This window comes from Drosophila suzukii, chromosome X, assembly GCF_043229965.1.
Source record: "Drosophila suzukii chromosome X, CBGP_Dsuzu_IsoJpt1.0, whole genome shotgun sequence".
Classification (NCBI taxonomy): domain Eukaryota; kingdom Metazoa; phylum Arthropoda; class Insecta; order Diptera; family Drosophilidae; genus Drosophila; species Drosophila suzukii.
The window spans coordinates 402,368-421,570 of NC_092084.1; the positions used below are offsets into that span (position 1 = coordinate 402,368).

Genomic DNA, 19,203 nt, shown 5'->3' on the forward strand with positions numbered 1-19,203 from the left:
GAGAAGGACTTAAGAACTTAAGAACTAAGTCATAGTGTTACAGCTTACCCGAAACCAAGGCACACGTTTTTGTTTGAGTTACGTATTAATTTAGTTTAGTTTAGTTTCGTCTCTAACACGCTGCAATATCTTGTTACTGAATCAAAAATGCAAGTTAATATTAATTTCTTAGTAGTTTAACCTTTATCCGCTTCGGCAACAGAAACCAAAACGAAATCGATTAAAAAATTCACATTACAAATAAGATGGAAATTAATCTAAAAAGGTTGTTTACTTTCGCGTATTTTTTCGCGACTGCGAGTGAGGGAAATGCCCGTGAAAGTCACAGTCTCCGGGCAACACCATCACGAATACACTGAAACACAAAACAGGGACACAAAATGCAATGCCATGAAGAACGCGGCCATATGAAGCGGAAGCGGAAACGAAACGAAACGGTAACGGTAACGAGACCCGGAAACGAAGGAAATTTCTCAATAAATTTGATCTGACTTTTCCACCAACCAATAACAACAGTAACAGCCGAACAACAACAAACTGTGATGAATTTATTTGATTTACTGGTATAATTTAATGTCATGAAATTTGTTCTCGACTTAATTTAATCACTTAACCTCTTTTTTTTTATTCTCAGCCACAATTCACTCACTGAGTCGACAAAACTTTTGTAAGAATTTAGAAACAATGGCGCTAAGACAACTTCATGGCCAATTGTAAAAACAAATTCCCCGAAACACCATAAGTAAAACCAAAAATATAAAAAAACAAGAGAAAACAAAGAAAATTGTGGCATTTAAACGCCAAAAACACAAAAAAACATTTTTAATATACATTATATAAAAGTTTATAAATGTCCATTTTTTGATTATTAGTAGTGATGTTAAAAGAACATAATTAACGGTAAAAATAATAATATGTATGTATGTTATAGCAAAGAATCGGATAAACCAATAAATTCTTAAGCAAGACTCGAAAAAAGAGAACTTGCGAAGCAAACGAAAAACTTTCCAAGTGAATCCCCGCATTTATGAATGAAATTTTAGCTAAAGCGAAATGGAAAGTCAAGTGAGTGATGATGAGGCGACAGGAAAAGAAAGGAGAAACCATTGACAAGCATCAATTTGTTTACAACAATGTTAAAGAAACGAACATTTTGAAAGATATATATGCCACGTATATCTATAAATATATGTATACTAACCCACCAAATTCAAAGTATTTCAACGTTTTATACAAGGAGACGATGCGCAAGACAAGAGGTCGGGACAGTTAATGACATGTCCCCCTCGGACCCCAAACCCCCAACCCCGAACCCAGGCTCCCAAGTCCCCCTCCCTATGACCCCATCCCAAATACAGCTGCAACTCAAGTCAGAAGGCATCAGTTTGCTAAAGACCAAAGACGTTACCAAAAGCGAAACGATAAATTGCGAATCCGATTATAATCTGTAATAATAATCCAGTCTACAAGTCTATATAATGCATGTTAACTGTAGACGCGGGGAGTTCAAGAAGAATACGTATTCAATACTCGTAATCCAATCAAATGTAATGTGGTAGCAAGCATAGGTAAACCAAGACAAAAATCGAACAAACCATAAGTAGTTCAGCACACACTCAGTCACTCACGAACGGATCTGGATCGGGATCGAAAATCCAGTATCCGGGGAATCATATATCCAAAGTTTGCGAATCAAATTCAGTTTGAAACTTGTACTTGCGTAGGCTCTTAGAAATTTTACTTGAATGCATACGCTACGTACATAAGTCACATACATATATTTAACTATACATTTATATATATATATATATAAATAAAAAGAATTGTTTTTTCCTTAACATTTAGTTAAACGTAAGATTGAATCATATTTTATGCCGTACAACCGAACAAAAAAGTGAGCAGAAAGAAATATTTATTAAATGTTTCAACTAAGTTGTATAATTATAAGTGAGAGTTTACATAATGGAATTATGTATCTGTATCTAAGCAAAAAAAACACTGACAACATTTTGGGGAAGCGTCGATGAAAAACAAGTTGGGAATTCGAATAATATTAAAATATTCAGACTTAACGCACAAGAACAAAGAGATCAACACCAAAGCAGCTGCTAAATCCCATGAAAAAAAAACATGAACAACTTATATACTCGTAAGTATATAGACAATTTCAATAACTGATAAATATATATACAAAGTGAAAACCAAAAAGCGAAATTTACATGCAATTCAAATACATTTTCCATAACCGCATCAACTAAACAACAAATCAAGTAAACCAACAATTACAAACGAACTAACGTGGATAAAGGATTCGACAAACGTGTTCGAAGAATGAATATTATAAATTATGAACGAGCGAACGCAAATGTATATGCTCAACAACAAGATAACACACAAAATTAAATCCCAAAATTGTAAGCCATTTTTTAATCATTGTCGTATTTAAGATATGATAACAAGAACGAATACAAAATTTAAACATTTCTAAGCGCGAGATCATTTTGTTAAACACTTAAACACACGCTCAGCATCACACTGACATTCGCTCAACATTGAGTTAATTGCATAACGAATACAAATTGACATACAAAAATGGAGTAAACATTTGATGGTAAACGAAGTACAGATGACATACAAGTAATTTTAAATTGAATAAAAACTAGTATTAAATATGTACAACAAATTCCAAGGGTGTTTTATTTATCAGACATTTGCTGGAAAATTTCACCTAATGACCTACTGACTTTTCTGTTCGTCCATCAGCTAATATCCTAAGCTAACAATACCACTCATTTTAAGGGAAATACATTTTTTGATCAATTTTTGCATTTTTTATAAGGTTTTTCTTAAAACTCAGATTTTAGTCAAAAATACCATTTTTTAACGGGGTTTTCAGTCGTAATTTAGCCAAATCAAGACGTACAGCCAAAAAATCGACAGATTTGAGCAGCTAATATCCTAGACTAACAAATCCAATCATTTTATAGGAAATTTATTTTTTGACCCATTTTTCATTTTTTGCATCGTCTATTTTGGGATTTAGATTTGGGTAAAAAATTCTCATTTTTTAACAGTTTCTCAATCGTAGTTTAGCCAAATCAAGACGTACAGTCAAAAGACCGACAGTTTTGAGCAGCTGACATCCTAAGCTAACAATGCCAATCATTTTAAAGGAAATTAATTTTTTGACCCATATTTTCATTTTTTGTAAGGGGTTGCATCGCCTTTTTTTTAGATTCAGATTTGGGTAAAAAATTCTAATTTTTTAACAGTTTTTCAATCGTAGTTTAGCCAAATCAAGACGTACAGTCAAAAGACCGACAGTTTTGAGCAGCTGACATCCTAAGCTAACAATCCCAATCATTTTAAAGGAAATTTATTTTTTGACCCATTTTTTCATTTTTTTAAGGGGTTGCATCATCTATTTTTGGGATTCAGATTTTTGTCAAAAATGCCAATTTTTTAACGGTTTTTCAATCGTGGTTTAGCCAAATCAAGACGTACAGTCAAAAGACCGACAGTTTTGAGCAGCTGACATCCTAAGCTAACAATCCCAATCATTTTAAAGGAAATTTATTTTTTGACCCATTTTTTCATTTTTTGTAAGGGGTTGCATCGTCTTTTTTTCAGATTCAGATTTGGGTAAAAAATTCTAATTTTTTAACAGTTTTTCAATCGTAGTTTAGCCAAATCAAGACGTACAGTCAAAAGACCGACAGTTTTGAGCAGCTGACATCCTAAGCTAACAATGCCAATCATTTTAAAGGAAATTAATTTTTTGACCCATATTTTCATTTTTTGTAAGGGGTTGCATCGTCTTTTTTTCAGATTCAGATTTGGGTAAAAAATTCTAATTTTTTAACAGTTTTTCAATCGTAGTTTAGCCAAATCAAGACGTACAGTCAAAAGACCGACAGTTTTGAGCAGCTGACATCCTAAGCTAACAATCCCAATAATTTTAAAGGAAATTTATTTTTTGACCCATTTTTTCATTTTTTGTAAGGGGTTGCATCATCTATTTTTGGGACTCAGATTTTTGTCAAAAATGCCAATTTTTTAACGGTTTTTCGATCGTAGTTTAGCCAAACCAAGGCGTACAGCCAAAAGACCGACAGTTTTGAGCAGCTGACATCCTAAGCTAAAAAATCCAATCATTTTTAAGGAAATTTATTTTTTGACCCATTTTTTCATTTTTTGTAAGGGGTTGCATCATCTATTTTTGGGACTCAGATTTTTGTCAAAAATGCCAATTTTTTAACGGTTTTTCGATCGTAGTTTAGCCAAACCAAGGCGTACAGCCAAAAGACCGACCGTTTTGAGCAGCTAACATCCTAAGCTAACAATCCCAATCATTTTAAAGGAAATTTATTTTTTGACCCATTTTTTCATTTTTTGTAAGGGGTTGCATCATCTATTTTTGGGATTCAGATTTTTGTCAAAAATGCCAATTTTTAAACGGTTTTTCGATCGTAGTTTAGCCAAACCAAGGCGTACAGCCAAAAGACCGACAGTTTTGAGCAGCTGACATCCTAAGCTAAAAAATCCAATCATTTTTAAGGAAATTTATTTTTTGACCCATTTTTTCATTTTTTGTAAGGGGTTGCATCGTCTTTTTTTTAGATTCAGATTTGGGTAAAAAATTCTAATTTTTTAACAGTTTTTCAATCGTAGTTTAGCCAAATCAAGACGTACAGTCAAAAGACCGACAGTTTTAAGCAGCTGACATCCTAAGCTAAAAAATCCAATCATTTTTAAGGAAATTTATTTTTTGACCCATTTTTTCATTTTTTGTAAGGGGTTGCATCGTCTTTTTTTCAGATTCAGATTTGGGTAAAAAATTCTAATTTTTTAACAGTTTTTCAATCGTAGTTTAGCCAAATCAAGACGTACAGTCAAAAGACCGACAGTTTTGAGCAGCTGACATCCTAAGCTAAAAAATCCAATCATTTTTAAGGAAATTTATTTTTTGACCCATTTTTTCATTTTTTGTAAGGGGTTGCATCATCTATTTTTGGGATTCAGATTTTTGTCAAAAATGCCAATTTTTTAACGGTTTTTCGATCGTAGTTTAGCCAAACCAAGGCGTACAGCCAAAAGACCGACAGTTTTGAGCAGCTGACATCCTAAGCCAAAAAATCCAATAATTTTAAAGGAAATTTATTTTTTGACCCATTTTTTCATTTTTTGTAAGGGGTTGCATCATCTTTTTTTGGGACTCAGATTTTTGTCAAAAATGCCAATTTTCTAACGGGTTTTCAATCGTAGTTCAGCCAAATCAAGACGTACAGCCAAAAGACCGACAGTTTTGAGCAGCTAATATCCTAGGCTAGACTTTAAGAGAATATTATTTTTTGGCTGATATTTCCATTTTTTATAAGGGATAACGCCCATAGATTTTTCTGTTCGCCTGGTACTTGAAATAGAAGATGGCCCGACAAATTAAATACAAACCCAAAACTTTGACTCCACTGCAAAACGTTCTCAAACTTTCTGGAAAACAACCGTTACTGGGCCAAAGTAAGGCGCCCAATTCACCTGAACACCTAAATCATTAGGTTTCGCCTGGTACCTCAAATCCACGAGCCCCGAAATCATGCAATTCAATAAAGAATTAACGAGCAACGGATATAAATATGAATATCTCGGACAAAAATTGGATCTGCAAAAAAAATAGTGCAATTCGGAAAGTTGTTAAAAAAATTAAAAGCTAAGATTTATTAGAGAATTAAAGCTCTACATTTCAGGTTTTAAGAATTTGTTTTTTTTTGCCAAAATTCAAATGCAGACTTTAAAAAATATTTAAAGGTATACGAATCAGTAGCCAAGTAAAATTAGATCTGGTTCACCTTGCTTTAAAGCCAGGTTTTCTTGAAAATTTAGCATTGCAGAACTTAGTAATTAATACTCAGTGATAGTAATGCTATATAATTGCATTAAGATATTTGGTACATCGTTGGCTAACAACTAGAAGTATTAATATAAGACTAAAAGGCTGGACTAGCCACATTCAGATTGATCTGGAAGCTGGCCCAGCGGTAGTCCCGGCTATCCGGGTCGCGCAGCAGGCACATTAGGGGCGGTTTCTGGTGGCCCCTGGAGTTTGGCAGCTCCCCGACGAGCTGCTGCAGACCAGCGGGGGTGACGTATCCCACGGCACAGACAAGGGCCTCCGTAAAGCTGAAGCCGGCCGAGCTCACATAGCCGAAGACTTGGCGGCTACATTGTCGGCGCACGCTGTCGCGCATCTCCGCCGGATCGGTCGGCAGCCATAGCTGGCACATCTGCTGCAGCTGGGCATGAACCAGATGAGCTGTGTTTGCTGGCCGTATGTGAACCCGACGGGTGGCAGTCTCCTGAAGCTTCCGCTTTTCACGCACCCTCCCCGACCGTAATCGCTTCAGCTTCAGCTTGTGACTCTGGCGCAGATCCTTGCGCAACTGTTCATTCAAATCCGGTTGCAGTGGCTCAACGTAGACCGGGGCCTGGTCAACGCGCTTAATCTGTCGCCAACGCTGCATGTGATCCACTGCCGTGGGCAGGCAAATCAGGGCGTTGCTTTTTACATAACCACGGGATACAAGCCGGAGTTGGATCTGCACGAGTGCCTCCTCGGGCAGTGGCTCCGGTAGCGGTCTACGTTGTCGAATGCTCTCGGCAATCTCCTCCAGCTGCTGGCGATGGCGCAGCACATAGAATGATGATCCGCTGGCAGAACTGGAAGGTGGACGCCAGTCGCGCACTAAGTACTTCCAGGGAGCACTGAACGGACTGACCACCGCCAGTCTTCGGTAGTTGGTGCGCTTATTGGGCGGCATCCGGAAGTAGCTGACACGGTGCTCATCCGCTGCAGCCGCAGCTTGCTGGAGTCCTAGAGAGATCAAAAGGGAAGTGATGACAAATATGCGGAATATATTGTAACAGCAACTAACCTACTATTGTATCCGGCAAATGCATCTCGGCGCCCGCCTCCCTAGCCACTGAATCCAGTTCCCTCAACCCGCCCGGCCTTGCACCCCACATGGTGAGCGTCAACCAAAGCGCCATGCCGTATCCAGCCGGCGCAATCACATCCCAGCCGGAACCGTAGGCCAGTCTTTTGTATCTGGGGTCTTGGGAGCCCGGTCTTTGAACGAGAATCAAAGGAACCGCCTGCATTTTCTGTTCGAAGGCACAGGGAGCACCAGGCACCACGGCATGCTGTTGACGCAGCTGATCGTACGTGTGCGTGGACATGATGTTCTGGGCCAGCCGTTTCCTCGCCTCCTCGCTCCACAATGGACTTTCGGGCAGACTCTTTGGCTGGTCCACGAGAAGATCGCCGGCGGAGAGCGTCTGCGGCGCTTTCCCCTCTGTTTTCGTGCGCTTTTTCGGTCGCTGTAGGCGCGGATCCACCACCTGGTGGCCCATCACCAGGTTGGAAAGCAGTTCGGCGGGCGAGCTCAGCTGCAAGGCTGACTGACAGTAGTTGGCTTGATCCTGGAGCTCCCCCTGTTGATACGGACGCAAGCTTGCAAGCAAAACGCGTTGCGCTCTGGGGCCTGTCAAGCGGAAACGATTGAACTCCCGCTGCAGCGCTACCAATCGGAGGGTGTTCTCGGAGTTGGAGTAACTGGGCTGTAGTTCCAAGGCTTTTGTTTGTGTCCAAAAGCGAAGGTTATTTTGGCTCGACTTCTTCGTGAAGTTTTCCTGTTGTAACTTGCCCTTGCCTTGGCTCTTCTCGCTGAGATTCTCTTGCTTTCCCTTGGACAACTCCTCTGACTCAACCTCCATCTTTTGCTCCTCCTCTTCCTCCTTCAAGGGCAACACTTGTTGTTTTGTGGACTTAAGCTGGAACACGCTGATCAGTTCCTCCAGAGTGGCTTGGGCGCCACTGGGATGCAACCACAGCCAGAGCGTGTGTTCTTCCTGGTCCTCCTCTGTCCCCCGTGGCCGCCACATGAAGCTGGCCCGCTGCAGACCTCCATGCGGATAGCGGCCGTCCTTGAACAGCTCCACGCTGCCCTCGCGTCGCCCACTTAAAAACGTTCTGGCCGTGATTCCCACCCCGCACTGCGGACTTGTTAGCCGGTCGAATCCCTTCCGCAGGAGGTCCAAGGACCCTCGCAGCTCCACGCAGCAGTAAAACGAGATGTCCTGCAGCAGACAGTGCTCCGAGCTGGCGCGATAGCAGGCGCGGTAGGTCTTGTCGCAGCTGGCATAGGCCAGTCGGTGGCCCCAGCGGTCAACCATGTGGAACCGCTTCGCGTGCCAGATGTGCGTCTCCAGCCAGACTTGGCGCCTCTGCCGCCGCACGTACTCCCGCATCAGGTTCTTGGGGCGCCGACGGTACTTTCTCGAGGGGCGTTTGCTACTCACGGGCTGGTTGCCGCCCTTGCCCATCTGGGACTTGTGCGCCTGGCGGTACTTGCGCGGCAGGCGCTTCGGGTGGTGCGACATCGCCCGGCGGCGCATGTGCTTGGGCAGCGTCTGGAAGATCAGCTTGCTGCTCCGCTGCGTCGTCTCCTGGCAGTCGGCCACCAGGTTCCGGATCTCCTGCAGCGCCCCGGCCGCGTAGTGGTACGTGGTCACGTGCGACGGTAGGGTCACGCGACCGCCCACGGCTGCGTCGTACTCCAGCTTCTGGGTGCTCATCTGGGATCGCCCAAAGAGATCTAAAGTCAAATTAAGGACCGTCCCGGGGCAAAACAAACCGAGCGGCACGTGTTTATTTTGTATTTTGGTGTTTTCTAGCACTGTCGATCCAAGTCCTGTAAACAATCTGGCAAGGTGTGTCAGGAGGGTGTCTCCGCTATGTTAGCAAGGACACCATCCTGCATTTTAGCTTGACCGTTCTACGAATTTCTTTTGGTATATTTGAGCGCATAAAAATGGTATAAAAAGTATATTTCCCACAGCCGGACGGTATTGCTGCACGGTCTTACTGTTGGCTTGGTCATTTATTACAATATTGAATTTCCCGTGTTTTTGTGTTGTTTTCCCCCAGCTAGCTAAAAACAAAACGAAATGGTGAGTGCAGGGCGGACTGTTTACTGCGGCGCTGTTTACTGTTTACTATTTACTGTTTACCATCGTCTCGGATGGAAGGCTGCCCCGGAAACCTTGGAAACGGTACTCAAGTGTCCCTTGTTTTCTAATCTCATTGCAGGCAGCTTACACCGAGGATCAGTTGGCTGGTGAGTGTTCCCAAAGGTTTCCAAAGGTCAAGAACCAAAAGTCGGCCACCCAATAGCGTTGAAATATGTGTGCGCTGGCACATCGCGCCCTCTCCCTCCCACTCGGCACTGGAATGCGGGAGTGGGAGAGCGACGGCACGAAGGTGTGTGTAAGTGCTACACAGCTTTATAGGCGGCGAAAACATGAATCATTGATAAAGCCAATGCGCTGGAAAGCAGCCATACGAATACGATCGTGACTCACCCAAAAAGGCCGAGAAACAGCAGCGCCCTGGGGAAACCCGAAGGCCGAAGTGGGGACACCCTGTGGCCCATGAGGAGGCATCCGTGGACTCTTTGTAGCTCTGAGGATATCCTTATATCTAGGATATCCAAGCTATGGGGCGTACATTTAGTTTTCTAATGGGTCTTTAACACTACCGTCCCCCATAACAATACTCCAATTAGGAGGAAATCATGTGTGTGTAAGGAACAATGTTATGATCTTCCACCCGGTGGTACAATGTTAGTTGTAGGATAGTTGTATGAAACCGTTACAGACGTCTACATACCAATTTTATTGTAGACATCTAAAAATCAATGTTGGTCTCCCCTGATGCATATCTAAGAGTTAAGCCCCACTACAACACCCTCTGTCAGGGTATCAAAGAAAACCACTGTCAAAAGGCGAAAGGAAGTGAGCGATAAGATAGAGATATAGGAGCTGCCCAGTGGGATAATCACCCGGTTTTCCGACCCACCGGCAGCTCGTTTCAAATAAAACTGCAATTGCAGTGGCAAAAACCAAACGATAAGACAGCCATCTGACAAAAATCAGCTTCCATTTACGGAAAAGCGCCTTTTCAGAGTTTAAATTCAACGCGATTCCGAGTCTGATTTGGATTCCGATTCCATAGCGAATCAAATCGAATTTTTACGCAACTCCCTGTGCTAGCCTAATCAAAGTCAATGGTCTCCGATAATTCAGCAATGCTGACTCTGACGTCAGCGTTCGACCGCATTCGACAGTATGTACTATAACCATACACCATATGTATTTTCCAATTCTAACTTACCTTGTCGGCAATGTCTGGCAATCTTTAGCTTTAGCATTCAGCGGTGTCGAATCGCCAGTCGCCGTCGTTTTGTCATCGCCTTAAATGGGCAAAAATTTGCTGGATTCGTTTGTTTTTTGCCATTTACGGATGTCGTATGCGCATGATAACCAAACATAAAGCTGAGCATCCGTGCAGGTCATCGAATTCTGAACACTCTAGTTTATACTGAATGCATCATAATTTACTTATCCATTTAAATTGTTTTTGTACCGTTTTAAAGGAACACAGTATTTCGGTAAAAACCTCAGAATCCAGAAGGTTGTTTGTTGCAATCCATTTAATATTTAATCACATTGCCCATTGCACTTTCAAACATCTGCCATCCATTTTTTGTATATTTAACTTATTCCACAAAACTTCTCGAGCTGAAGAACTTACACCTTCACTTGCTTAAATCCAACTGCAACCGCTGTCCCTGGAAAAGCCTACGATTCCTTGTTCTACACTTCTCCCGAAACAAAACCTTTCAAAACAAGCCATTTCCTGAGTTCCCGGGTTGTTTATGTCAATTGTAAACAGTTTACTCTAAGGCCCGACTTCAAGAGAGTTGCAGCCACTTCCCAGTATAGAAGTTCTACCGCGAAGTCAGGGTATCTGATCGCGAAGGAAGGCGGGGTGGCAGGGGATCGGACTCGATCCAATGGCCAGCCAAATCCGGGCAGACGGAGTTTCAGGCAGTCAGTAGCTGACAAAACGGTCATCGGAGTGGTTCAATATGTATTACTACACTGCACACGTGAAGCAAACCTTTACCACCCTGGAAGGTGATCTATTCATCTATATACTGGGTTATAAATAGCCGCAGAATTGAAAATCTGCAGTAGTGGCCAATGGTCCGATAACACCGAGTGATAAACCAATATGTGTTAATAAGAAAACTATTACGAAATAAAACTAGACTATTTTTTTGAGTTCAAAGTTATGTAGTGAATTAGTGTCATAATTACTATCCATGTATGAACAAAACCCCTAAAGGGGTAAATAACTGTGGATTTTTCAAGAACAATTAAATATATTAACTGTCTAGTAGGAGTGAAAGGAGTTACGTTGATTTTGTATGATAATTCTCTAACAAACAGCCACATTTTTCCTCAGAATTCCAGGAGGCTTTCAACCTGTTCGACAACCGCGGCGATGGCAAGATCCAGCTGAGCCAGGTGGGCGAGTGCCTGAGGGCCCTGGGCCAGAACCCCACGGAGTCGGACGTGAAGAAGTGCACCCACCAGCTGAAACCCGACGAGCGCATCTCGTTCGAGGTGTTCCTGCCTATTTACCAGGCGATCTCGAAGGCCCGTTCTGGCGATACGGCCGATGACTTTATCGAGGGACTGCGTCACTTTGACAAGGACGCCAGCGGCTACATCTCCTCCGCCGAGCTGCGTCACCTGCTGACCACGCTGGGCGAGAAGCTGACTGACGAGGAGGTGGAGCAGCTGCTGGCCAACATGGAGGACCAGCAGGGCAACATCAACTACGAGGAGTTTGTTCGCATGGTCATGAGCGGCTAGGCCGGCCGGGTCCTTCCGATTCCAACTGTTCGGCACCACGACAATAGAAGCAACACACACTATCCAACACAACAGCAACACTAAAACACCTGCCAAGCTAGCTGATCCGTTCATTCCGCCAGAAGTTCCAACTCCGTGATTCCAACTTAGCCATTCTTCTCCCGGGTGAGGAACAAATTCTGTTTTGCAAACCAAGGACAACGACCAAGGATATCGAGATATATATACATACAGGGGAAAGTCCTTAATAAGCAGCTGAAAACTGAAGCAAACTGAAAACAGAGATTGGAGCTATTCCCTCTTCCAAAACTAACCATCGATGTAGACATAGATTCATTATTAACCATAACTAATCACCGCGTCTGTGAATGTGCGTATTATTCTAAATGGAAACTAGAAGGTTAACCAGCAATTATCACCTAGTGCAGGCGTTCTTTTGTACCAATCACACTCGATACATATATTATATTTCAGTGGAAATCAGCGAGAGTATCACGAAAAAGTATTTCTAAATTAAATTTGATATGCGTCGGTGGCGTGTGTCCGAATTTAAATGCGCATTTTGAAGTTTTACATGTTTATTTTTTTTAAATAATTTAATATTTGTATTTAATAAATAATAAAAAGAGAAGCAATGAATGTGTAGGTCTTTTTACAAAAGAAACGTACTTAAATCTATTAAACCAATTGAACCTAAGTTGTTGTTTTGATATGTAGCGGGAAAGGGAAGATGATAAATTTGCCTAGGTGGTCAAAATTACTTTCGTGCGGACTGTGAGAAGTATCATTTTGTTTAATATGTTTTGGGTTTTATTCTGACTTTATTTGCTCAGAACCTAGGCACAATGTTTCTGAGTATATGCTTACGTACATGTGTATATATTTCGGAATTAACATCAATGGACTTTATATTTTCGTCTAAAATAAATTGTACAAATTGGTTGTGTATCAAAAATAAATTTAAATTTGTAGTATTTTTATTTTGGTATTTTTTTTTAAGCTTAATACCGCACAACATTCGACGGCCTGGCAACCTTGCTCGCCTGCCAAGCAAAAAATTAAGAATCATTAGGTTTACTTAAATTAATTTATCAATTAACTGCCGCCTACTGAGTGACTTGACTTATTGGTCTACTAGTTCCAAGGAGAATGCCCCGGAACACGGAGGCGGGCGCCGGAAGTGCGGGAACTCTCGGTTCCGGCGGTGTAGGTGGTGCTCCCGAGCCCAGTTCTCCGGTTCAGAAGGTTTGGAAGCCAGAATGTGAGTGGAGGAGCTGCACTTATGACCCCCACGTCCACTACATCGATTCCCCACCTCCCCAACAGTGTACAAACTCCAGTTGGAGGCACCGGCTCCGTGTCCGCTGCGCTGCCAGCGTACCTTGCCTCTGCCGCCGGCAAAGAGTACGGCGGAGGCTGTGGAGGCCAACAACTTGGCTGGACGGCTGTACGGCTCTGAGTACCACGGACTTATGGGGCACTTGGAGGCGGAGCAGCTGCTGGCCAACGCCCGCGACGGCAGCTACTTCGTCCGCCGGAGCCCCCAGTCTGACGGCTACTACACGCTGAGTCTCCGCTTCAACAAGCGCCCCAAGCACTACAAGCTGCTCCACAAACCCGGCGTAGGTCACTACCTGCGCGGCCAGGACAAGCGATTCGATACAGTTCACGACATGGTCGCCGACGGGCTGATCAACTTCCACATGCAGCTCCACGCCAGCCCCATCATCCAGCAGATAAACCAGCAAACCAAGAACTGCTACCAGCAGAGCCCCTACATGACGTTAAACGGACGGAAGCTGAGGGCCCTCTCCAATGAGCTGGGCAAGGCCTCGGCAGCCAAGGAGTCCCCGCCAGTCGAGGAAAAGGAGCAAAAGCGGTTGGAGCCGCCACCTGCCGCGGATCCGATGCCGCTGGTGTACGAGAAACCGCATCATTTTAAGGTGGGCTCAGCGTAAATCCATAATTTACAATGACGACCTTAACCAAGTGTTGCCTTCCTGCAGGTACACACCTTCAAGGGCCTCAACTGGTGCGAGTTCTGTGCCAACTTCCTGTGGGGATTCACCGCACAGGGCGTCAAGTGCGAAGCCTGCGGCTTTGTGGCGCACAGCAAGTGCTCCGAGCTGGTGCCGCCTAAGTGTGTGCCGGACCTAAAGCGCATACGTGGCGTATTCGGCACTGACTTGACCACCATGGTGCAGCTGGAGCCGCACCACCAGATACCCTTCGTGGTGCGGCGCTGCGTGGAAGAGGTGGAGGCCAGGGGCATGCTGCAGGAGGGGATATACCGGGTGTCCGGGTTCGCCGATGAGATCGAGGCCCTTAAGCTGGCCTTGGATCGGGAGGGCGAGACGACGGACATGTCGGAGACGGCCTACGGAAATGTGAATGTGATTGCCGGGACCCTAAAGCTGTACCTACGCCTGCTCCCAGTGCCGCTCATCACGTTCCAGGCCTACCCCAGCTTCATGGCAGCAGGACGTGAGCTTTACCTACCCCTAAACATGGGTTTGCTGGACCTAATCATGCTGTTTGTTTCCCAGGCACCAACAAGCAGACGGAGCAGCGGCAGCTCATGGCGGAGGCAGTGCGTCGCCTGCCGCCTGCCCACCACAGCTGCCTGCAGTATATGCTGGAGCACCTGAAGCGGTAAGTTGGTGTCTGTTTAGCCACTAAGTTCCGAAGATCTTTGACCAGCCGATCTTACCACAGCGTGGCCTCCCATTACGCCGTGAACAAGATGAACGAGCACAATTTGGCCACCGTGTTTGCGCCCACGCTGATTGCCACCCCTCAGCACATGACAAACCTTACGGAGGAGATTTTCATGCTCTCCTCGCTCATCACCCACTGCAAGACTATATTTGCGGGGTCCTAAACAGCCTTAAAGCGAGCCCAATGCCTCCCAACGCCAAAATCTTAAGCTGCAGTCCGAGGGGCGCAGCCGCACGGATAGCCCTTCATTTTCAAACGCATCCCAGAGTGTGCCCTCTACCAAGCACGCATCAGTACTCGTGACTCGAGAGTTCCACCAAAAATTTAGCCTAAGATCAAATATCCGCATCGGTCACTTCGAATCGGTGGTTTTATCTCTTTTTAGCAGCCCAAAAACACAAGGAAAAAACAAAAATCCAGTAGAATACATTGAATGTTGTAGGAGTACGAATTTAACGACTTTTCGAAATATTTTTAGGTGAAGTATTTTTTGTCACAATAAAGATATGTATTTATTTTATTTTTACAATGTAATTGCTAAGCTTTTAAACTAAGCCCAGTTTCAGGCTGAACTGAACCAGCTGAACTGCTGCATTGTTAAAAATTCAGCAGGATCACGGTTTCTGTTCAATAAAAAAACTATGGCTTTCAGCAATCCCACGGAGGGCTTCTGAACATGGCTTAAAGAATTCAGCAGTTCAACAGTTTAGGGAATGCCCTAAGGGTTGTGTAGTCCCTCGAAGGCTTTTACCTTCGATAACGAAAATCTGATTTTATGAAAGCATTCCCTAAAAATGTACATATATCATTTTCAGCACTCCAACTTGGTAGGCGGGTCCTTTGCTGTAGAGGTGCACACGAATGTTTTAGTCACTTTGAGAAGGGATTTCATTGAGACTAGTCGACTTCATCTTTCTGCTTACAAATATTATTTTCGTGTTCGTTAAAAAAAATTGAAAAATCAAACAACGATGAAGGGCGAAAAAATTGTGGACGATGAACGTGAGCGTGGAAAGCCGGGCTTGTCGAAGAGTTCCATGCGATCGCAGCGAAACGATGTGAAACACGTCGACAAGAAGCTGAGGGAGATCAAGGACCAAAAGGCTCACTTTAACGAAATGACGGGCAGCTTGGAAAGTCTCGTAACGCCAGTTAATTCAAAAACTTTGACAAAAAGTGAAAAGTGAGTTTGGATACTTTTTTCATATTAAACATCTTCACACTGTTCTAACAATATGTACCATTCAATCCTATACATATGTACATACATATCTATAAATCTCTTAAGCCTATGTTTAGCTAGCATTTAGGTAGCGTAGTACAGAGGTAAATTTAAAGTGTTTTGAAACCCAAGTATAAAAAATAATATGTTTGACCTTGTTCATTTTTCATCCATATAGTAATACATATTTTCTTTAATATGTAGGAAGCAGGACAGTCCTGATAAACAGGCCCTCATCGAAGACGATCTGCAATCTAGTTCTCCGGTAAAGATCATCCAATCGGCATCAGCGGTAGCACAGCCGGAGAAGGAGGTAGCAACTGAGGAAATAAGCATCGATCCGGTTGCAAATATGTTCGTAATGCAACCGGATGGCTCTCATGAATGCTATACCGGGGTCTCGCCGATTACCGAGAACGAGCCTGCCGTGCATGAGATTCGTATCGACGATGGGGATCTCGTCATCTTGACCGGCGGGAACGGCGAGATCGTGTACCATCCGGAGGATACCGTTGCTATAGACATTAACGATTCACGTGTTTTCGTCGTTGACGCACAGGAAAGTGGCGATTCCTTTGTTCAGGCAACTGAGAGTCACGAGGACTTGGACATCGATAGTATTATACAGTTTTTGCCGGAGGAACAAGACACTACAACCATGGAGATTGACGGAGGAGTCCAGTCGGAAAGTTGTGCGGATGATACAGATACGGCTCAACTGCCAAGTTGTGCAGTAATTCAAGAAGAACCTGACCAAGAAATTTCGGTGGAGCGTCATAAAATCATTCAGCCACCAGAAGTTCGTAGTGAAATGGTTGAGTTGCCAAATCTTGTGGAGGACGACACTTCCCAGTCAATTGGATGAGTCAACGAAGCCTGGAGATAACTAATGTGATGTCTAGAAATTGTTTCAATTTTTTAAACTAAAGCCAATCTCCAATCCAACAAATAAACGACATTGTACAAAATAGGGTTCAGAATGATAAGAATCGACACAGTCAATCCTTAAGCTGTGTCTCGGAACTCGAGAACCAGTTGGTCACAAAGCAGAGGAGTAGGAGTACTCATAGCTAGGAAACACAAATCAGAGTGGAATGTGGAAGTCATTACGTCTCTAGAGAAGTAATTTATATTTTTGTATCTCTCACATTCAGAAAACACAAATCAGAGTGAGACGGAAGTAGTCTAGCAATGTGGCAGCTGAAGAGATACAAACATTTACATTACTTTTAGTTTAACAATTCGCAAAAAATAATGTGAAAATGGGTACAAAAATTATTGCCTGGAATGGGATAGGGATCGTTAGCCTAGGTTGCTAGGGAATGACATAGAATTATCAGCTGTGCATTTCGTTTTGACCAAGTTACGATCGAAAACCCGCAAAAAAGTAGCGGCGTTTTTGTGAAAACTAGGGTTAAAATAAGAAATAACACACCTCGTTGAGCTCGCAATTAAAATTTCTAATCGTTTGGCAATAAAGCCTCGACTCTTATTTTTGGCCATTTTTTGCAAAAAAAACCTCATATATTTTTAAGGCGAAGCATTCTTTGACTTCAATGTTATCCGCCTGGATAAAAAACCTATTCCCATTTGGCACTCTGAACAAAATTTGTTCTGTTTTTATTACTTATGTAAATTGTTGTTCAATTTCCAGTGCTGGGCAAAATTAATATGAAAGGGAAGCGGGAGCCACAGTCGCAAAATCTACTGCAATCCACTCGCGGACTCGGATTCTTCCACAAGCAATCGGAGCTGATGATAATGCTGCCAGAAGTTCCAAAGCTGCGAAACATATTTGACCTGTTCGTAGTTAATGGCAATGGAACAGGAGCTGAGAGTGGAGCAGGAGCAGAAACGGAAGCAGGAGCAGAGGGTATGTGCCACCAATAGTTATACTTTGTATGGACTAAGGTTTAGGGTCTGCGCAATGAGTTAATGTTTATCACTCACACGCACATTTGTTTAATCTAGGCGGCGTAGATTTGAAATAAACAACATTTTTAAGAAACCATAGTGCCTAGATCCTAAAATACATGCTTTTAGTTTACTCATACAATTATTGCACAAAAAAGCTCTATATCAAGCCATTTTAAAGCCATTTTAAACTATAATAAACTGTTGCTACTGCAATGTGTACAATATAATTAGGACATTTTTCTATATGTTTCACGAAGGCTTGGATCCTGCGGCCAGCATAGAACTGTCGGATGTGGCGGACTGCCTCCGCACCATGGGCCTGAGTCCAAGTGACCACTGGCTGGCCACTCGCCTGGCGGAGCACCTGCGTCGGCGAGAGGCAACGGGACCGGTGGGAGCGGCGTTCTCCCAACGAGCGTCCTTCGAGCTGGTGCTCACACTCTATTGCCAGATGGCCGACGAGGACGAAGGTCCCTCAGCCGAGGACGCGCTACAGGTCCTGCGCAGCCGCGATCCAAGGGGCACTGGAGTGCTGCCCTACTCCGAGCTGCGCCACATGCTGACCACCATGGGCGACCGGCTGGACGAGGCGGAGGTCTTCAGCCTGCTGCACTGCGCCTCAGACATCGCCGGCAATGTGCACTACGAGCACCTGGTGCACCAGGTGTTCGCCAAGGACGAGCAGGCGGAGGAGCGTCTCCTGCAGGCCCGGCTCTACTTGCAGGCGGTGGGGCGCAATGCCATCGACATGGACATGGTCAAGAGGGATGAGTTCATCGACGCCCTCCGCCGCTCGGATCCCATGCGCTCTGGATTTATTGAGCCGAAGCGCCTGCTGGAGCTGCTGAATCGGAACGAGGAGCGTTTCACCGACGAGGAGCTGCAGCTCCTTACCCAGGGAATGGAGGATACCAAGTGTGAGCGGGGCATAAACTACCGCCGCTTTCTGCAGTTCATCATGAATGAGTAGATCCTTTAGGAGCGCAACGGATTCGGTCAAACAGGTATGAAATTTTGAGCGTTATCCTACAAGTATTTCTGCTTTGATTGAAAATTTAAAAATTTCACCCTTAGAAACTGTGATGGCACTGGCCAATTCTATTTATAGAACTCCCTCTATGTGTCAAGAAAACGTCAGAATACCTACAATTTTTAAAGTAAAATTAAATGCCTGTAAGATACAGTTCAAAATAACTACATTACACTTGGAATTTACAGGGACATTTGACATACGTTTATAACATTACATTTGACAATGATATCTCTTACACGACACTTCTTGAGTTACATTAGTTAACATACATTTCAAATTATCTACCTAACGACATCCAATTTACATATATTTTCTTTTACACGAAACATTTTACATTATGTATGTTACAGTATGTCAGGTAACTAAATTGTAAATTGTCAGCATTTCGAATGGGTAAACATATTACATGTTGCTTAACCCTTTTTTACGGATCTGTTATTACATCCACCAAGATTTTTAAATAATTGACTTTTTTAATACTCCCAATAATGAATTTGTTGGTGTAGTATGAAAAAATAAAACTTTGAAAGCAGTC

The 19,203-nt window shown here is 43.5% G+C and overlaps 6 protein-coding genes across 8 annotated transcripts in view; 4 read left to right on the forward strand and 2 right to left on the reverse strand.

Annotated features, from left to right (window-relative positions):
- RpL35 (Ribosomal protein L35) overlaps positions 1-19,203 on the reverse strand; it is a 187,574-nt gene that overhangs the window by 47,716 nt on the left and 120,655 nt on the right. The gene's annotated exons all lie outside the window — the stretch shown is intronic.
- Pop1 (POP1 ribonuclease P/MRP subunit) lies at positions 5,689-8,724 on the reverse strand. Its single transcript, XM_017081687.4, has 2 exons — positions 6,930-8,724; positions 5,689-6,868 (listed from the first exon to the last, which is right to left on the reverse strand). Exons 1-2 carry the CDS (start codon positions 8,629-8,631, stop codon positions 5,985-5,987), a joined length of 2,586 nt encoding a protein of 861 aa, XP_016937176.3. The 5' UTR covers positions 8,632-8,724; the 3' UTR covers positions 5,689-5,984.
- On the forward strand, positions 8,876-12,475 carry Mlc-c (Myosin light chain cytoplasmic). 2 transcript variants are annotated; one of them, XM_017081688.4, is made up of 3 exons: positions 8,876-9,006; positions 9,146-9,173; positions 11,366-12,475. In XM_017081688.4, the coding sequence occupies exons 1-3, from the start codon at positions 9,004-9,006 to the stop codon at positions 11,776-11,778; spliced, it is 444 nt and encodes a 147-aa protein (XP_016937177.1). In that variant the 5' UTR covers positions 8,876-9,003; the 3' UTR covers positions 11,779-12,475. The 2 variants fall into 2 exon arrangements, with proteins under 2 accessions (XP_016937177.1, XP_065723837.1); XM_065867765.2 differs by lacking the exons at positions 8,876-9,006; positions 9,146-9,173 and adding an exon at positions 10,914-11,034.
- Positions 12,797-15,030, forward strand: RhoGAP5A (Rho GTPase activating protein at 5A). Its single transcript, XM_017081813.4, has 5 exons — positions 12,797-13,039; positions 13,105-13,721; positions 13,785-14,262; positions 14,325-14,430; positions 14,494-15,030. Exons 1-5 carry the CDS (start codon positions 12,928-12,930, stop codon positions 14,657-14,659), a joined length of 1,479 nt encoding a protein of 492 aa, XP_016937302.2. The 5' UTR covers positions 12,797-12,927; the 3' UTR covers positions 14,660-15,030.
- On the forward strand, positions 15,352-16,686 carry LOC108015396 (uncharacterized). The gene is made up of 2 exons (XM_017081815.4): positions 15,352-15,679; positions 15,923-16,686. The coding sequence occupies exons 1-2, from the start codon at positions 15,468-15,470 to the stop codon at positions 16,581-16,583; spliced, it is 873 nt and encodes a 290-aa protein (XP_016937304.2). The 5' UTR covers positions 15,352-15,467; the 3' UTR covers positions 16,584-16,686.
- LOC108015395 (uncharacterized) lies at positions 17,262-18,931 on the forward strand. Its single transcript, XM_017081814.4, has 3 exons — positions 17,262-17,591; positions 17,893-18,639; positions 18,710-18,931. Exons 1-2 carry the CDS (start codon positions 17,390-17,392, stop codon positions 18,603-18,605), a joined length of 915 nt encoding a protein of 304 aa, XP_016937303.3. The 5' UTR covers positions 17,262-17,389; the 3' UTR covers positions 18,606-18,639; positions 18,710-18,931.

Coding starts and splice junctions, on each gene's coding strand:
- Pop1 (XM_017081687.4), bottom strand. CDS start 8,631: ATGAGCACCCAGAAGCTGGAGTACGACGCAGCCGTGGGCGGTCGCGTG. Junction 6,869..6,929: donor TTTGCCGGATACAATAGTAG/GTTAGTTGCTGT, acceptor TGATCTCTCTAG/GACTCCAGCAAGCTGCGGCT.
- Mlc-c (XM_065867765.2), top strand. CDS start 10,986: ATGTATTACTACACTGCACACGTGAAGCAAACCTTTACCACCCTGGAA. Junction 11,035..11,365: donor AACCTTTACCACCCTGGAAG/GTGATCTATTCA, acceptor ATTTTTCCTCAG/AATTCCAGGAGGCTTTCAAC.
- RhoGAP5A (XM_017081813.4), top strand. CDS start 12,928: ATGCCCCGGAACACGGAGGCGGGCGCCGGAAGTGCGGGAACTCTCGGT. Junction 13,722..13,784: donor AGAAACCGCATCATTTTAAG/GTGGGCTCAGCG, acceptor GCCTTCCTGCAG/GTACACACCTTCAAGGGCCT. Junction 14,263..14,324: donor CAGCTTCATGGCAGCAGGAC/GTGAGCTTTACC, acceptor TTTGTTTCCCAG/GCACCAACAAGCAGACGGAG.
- LOC108015396 (XM_017081815.4), top strand. CDS start 15,468: ATGAAGGGCGAAAAAATTGTGGACGATGAACGTGAGCGTGGAAAGCCG. Junction 15,680..15,922: donor ACTTTGACAAAAAGTGAAAA/GTGAGTTTGGAT, acceptor TTTAATATGTAG/GAAGCAGGACAGTCCTGATA.
- LOC108015395 (XM_017081814.4), top strand. CDS start 17,390: ATGAAAGGGAAGCGGGAGCCACAGTCGCAAAATCTACTGCAATCCACT. Junction 17,592..17,892: donor AACGGAAGCAGGAGCAGAGG/GTATGTGCCACC, acceptor TGTTTCACGAAG/GCTTGGATCCTGCGGCCAGC.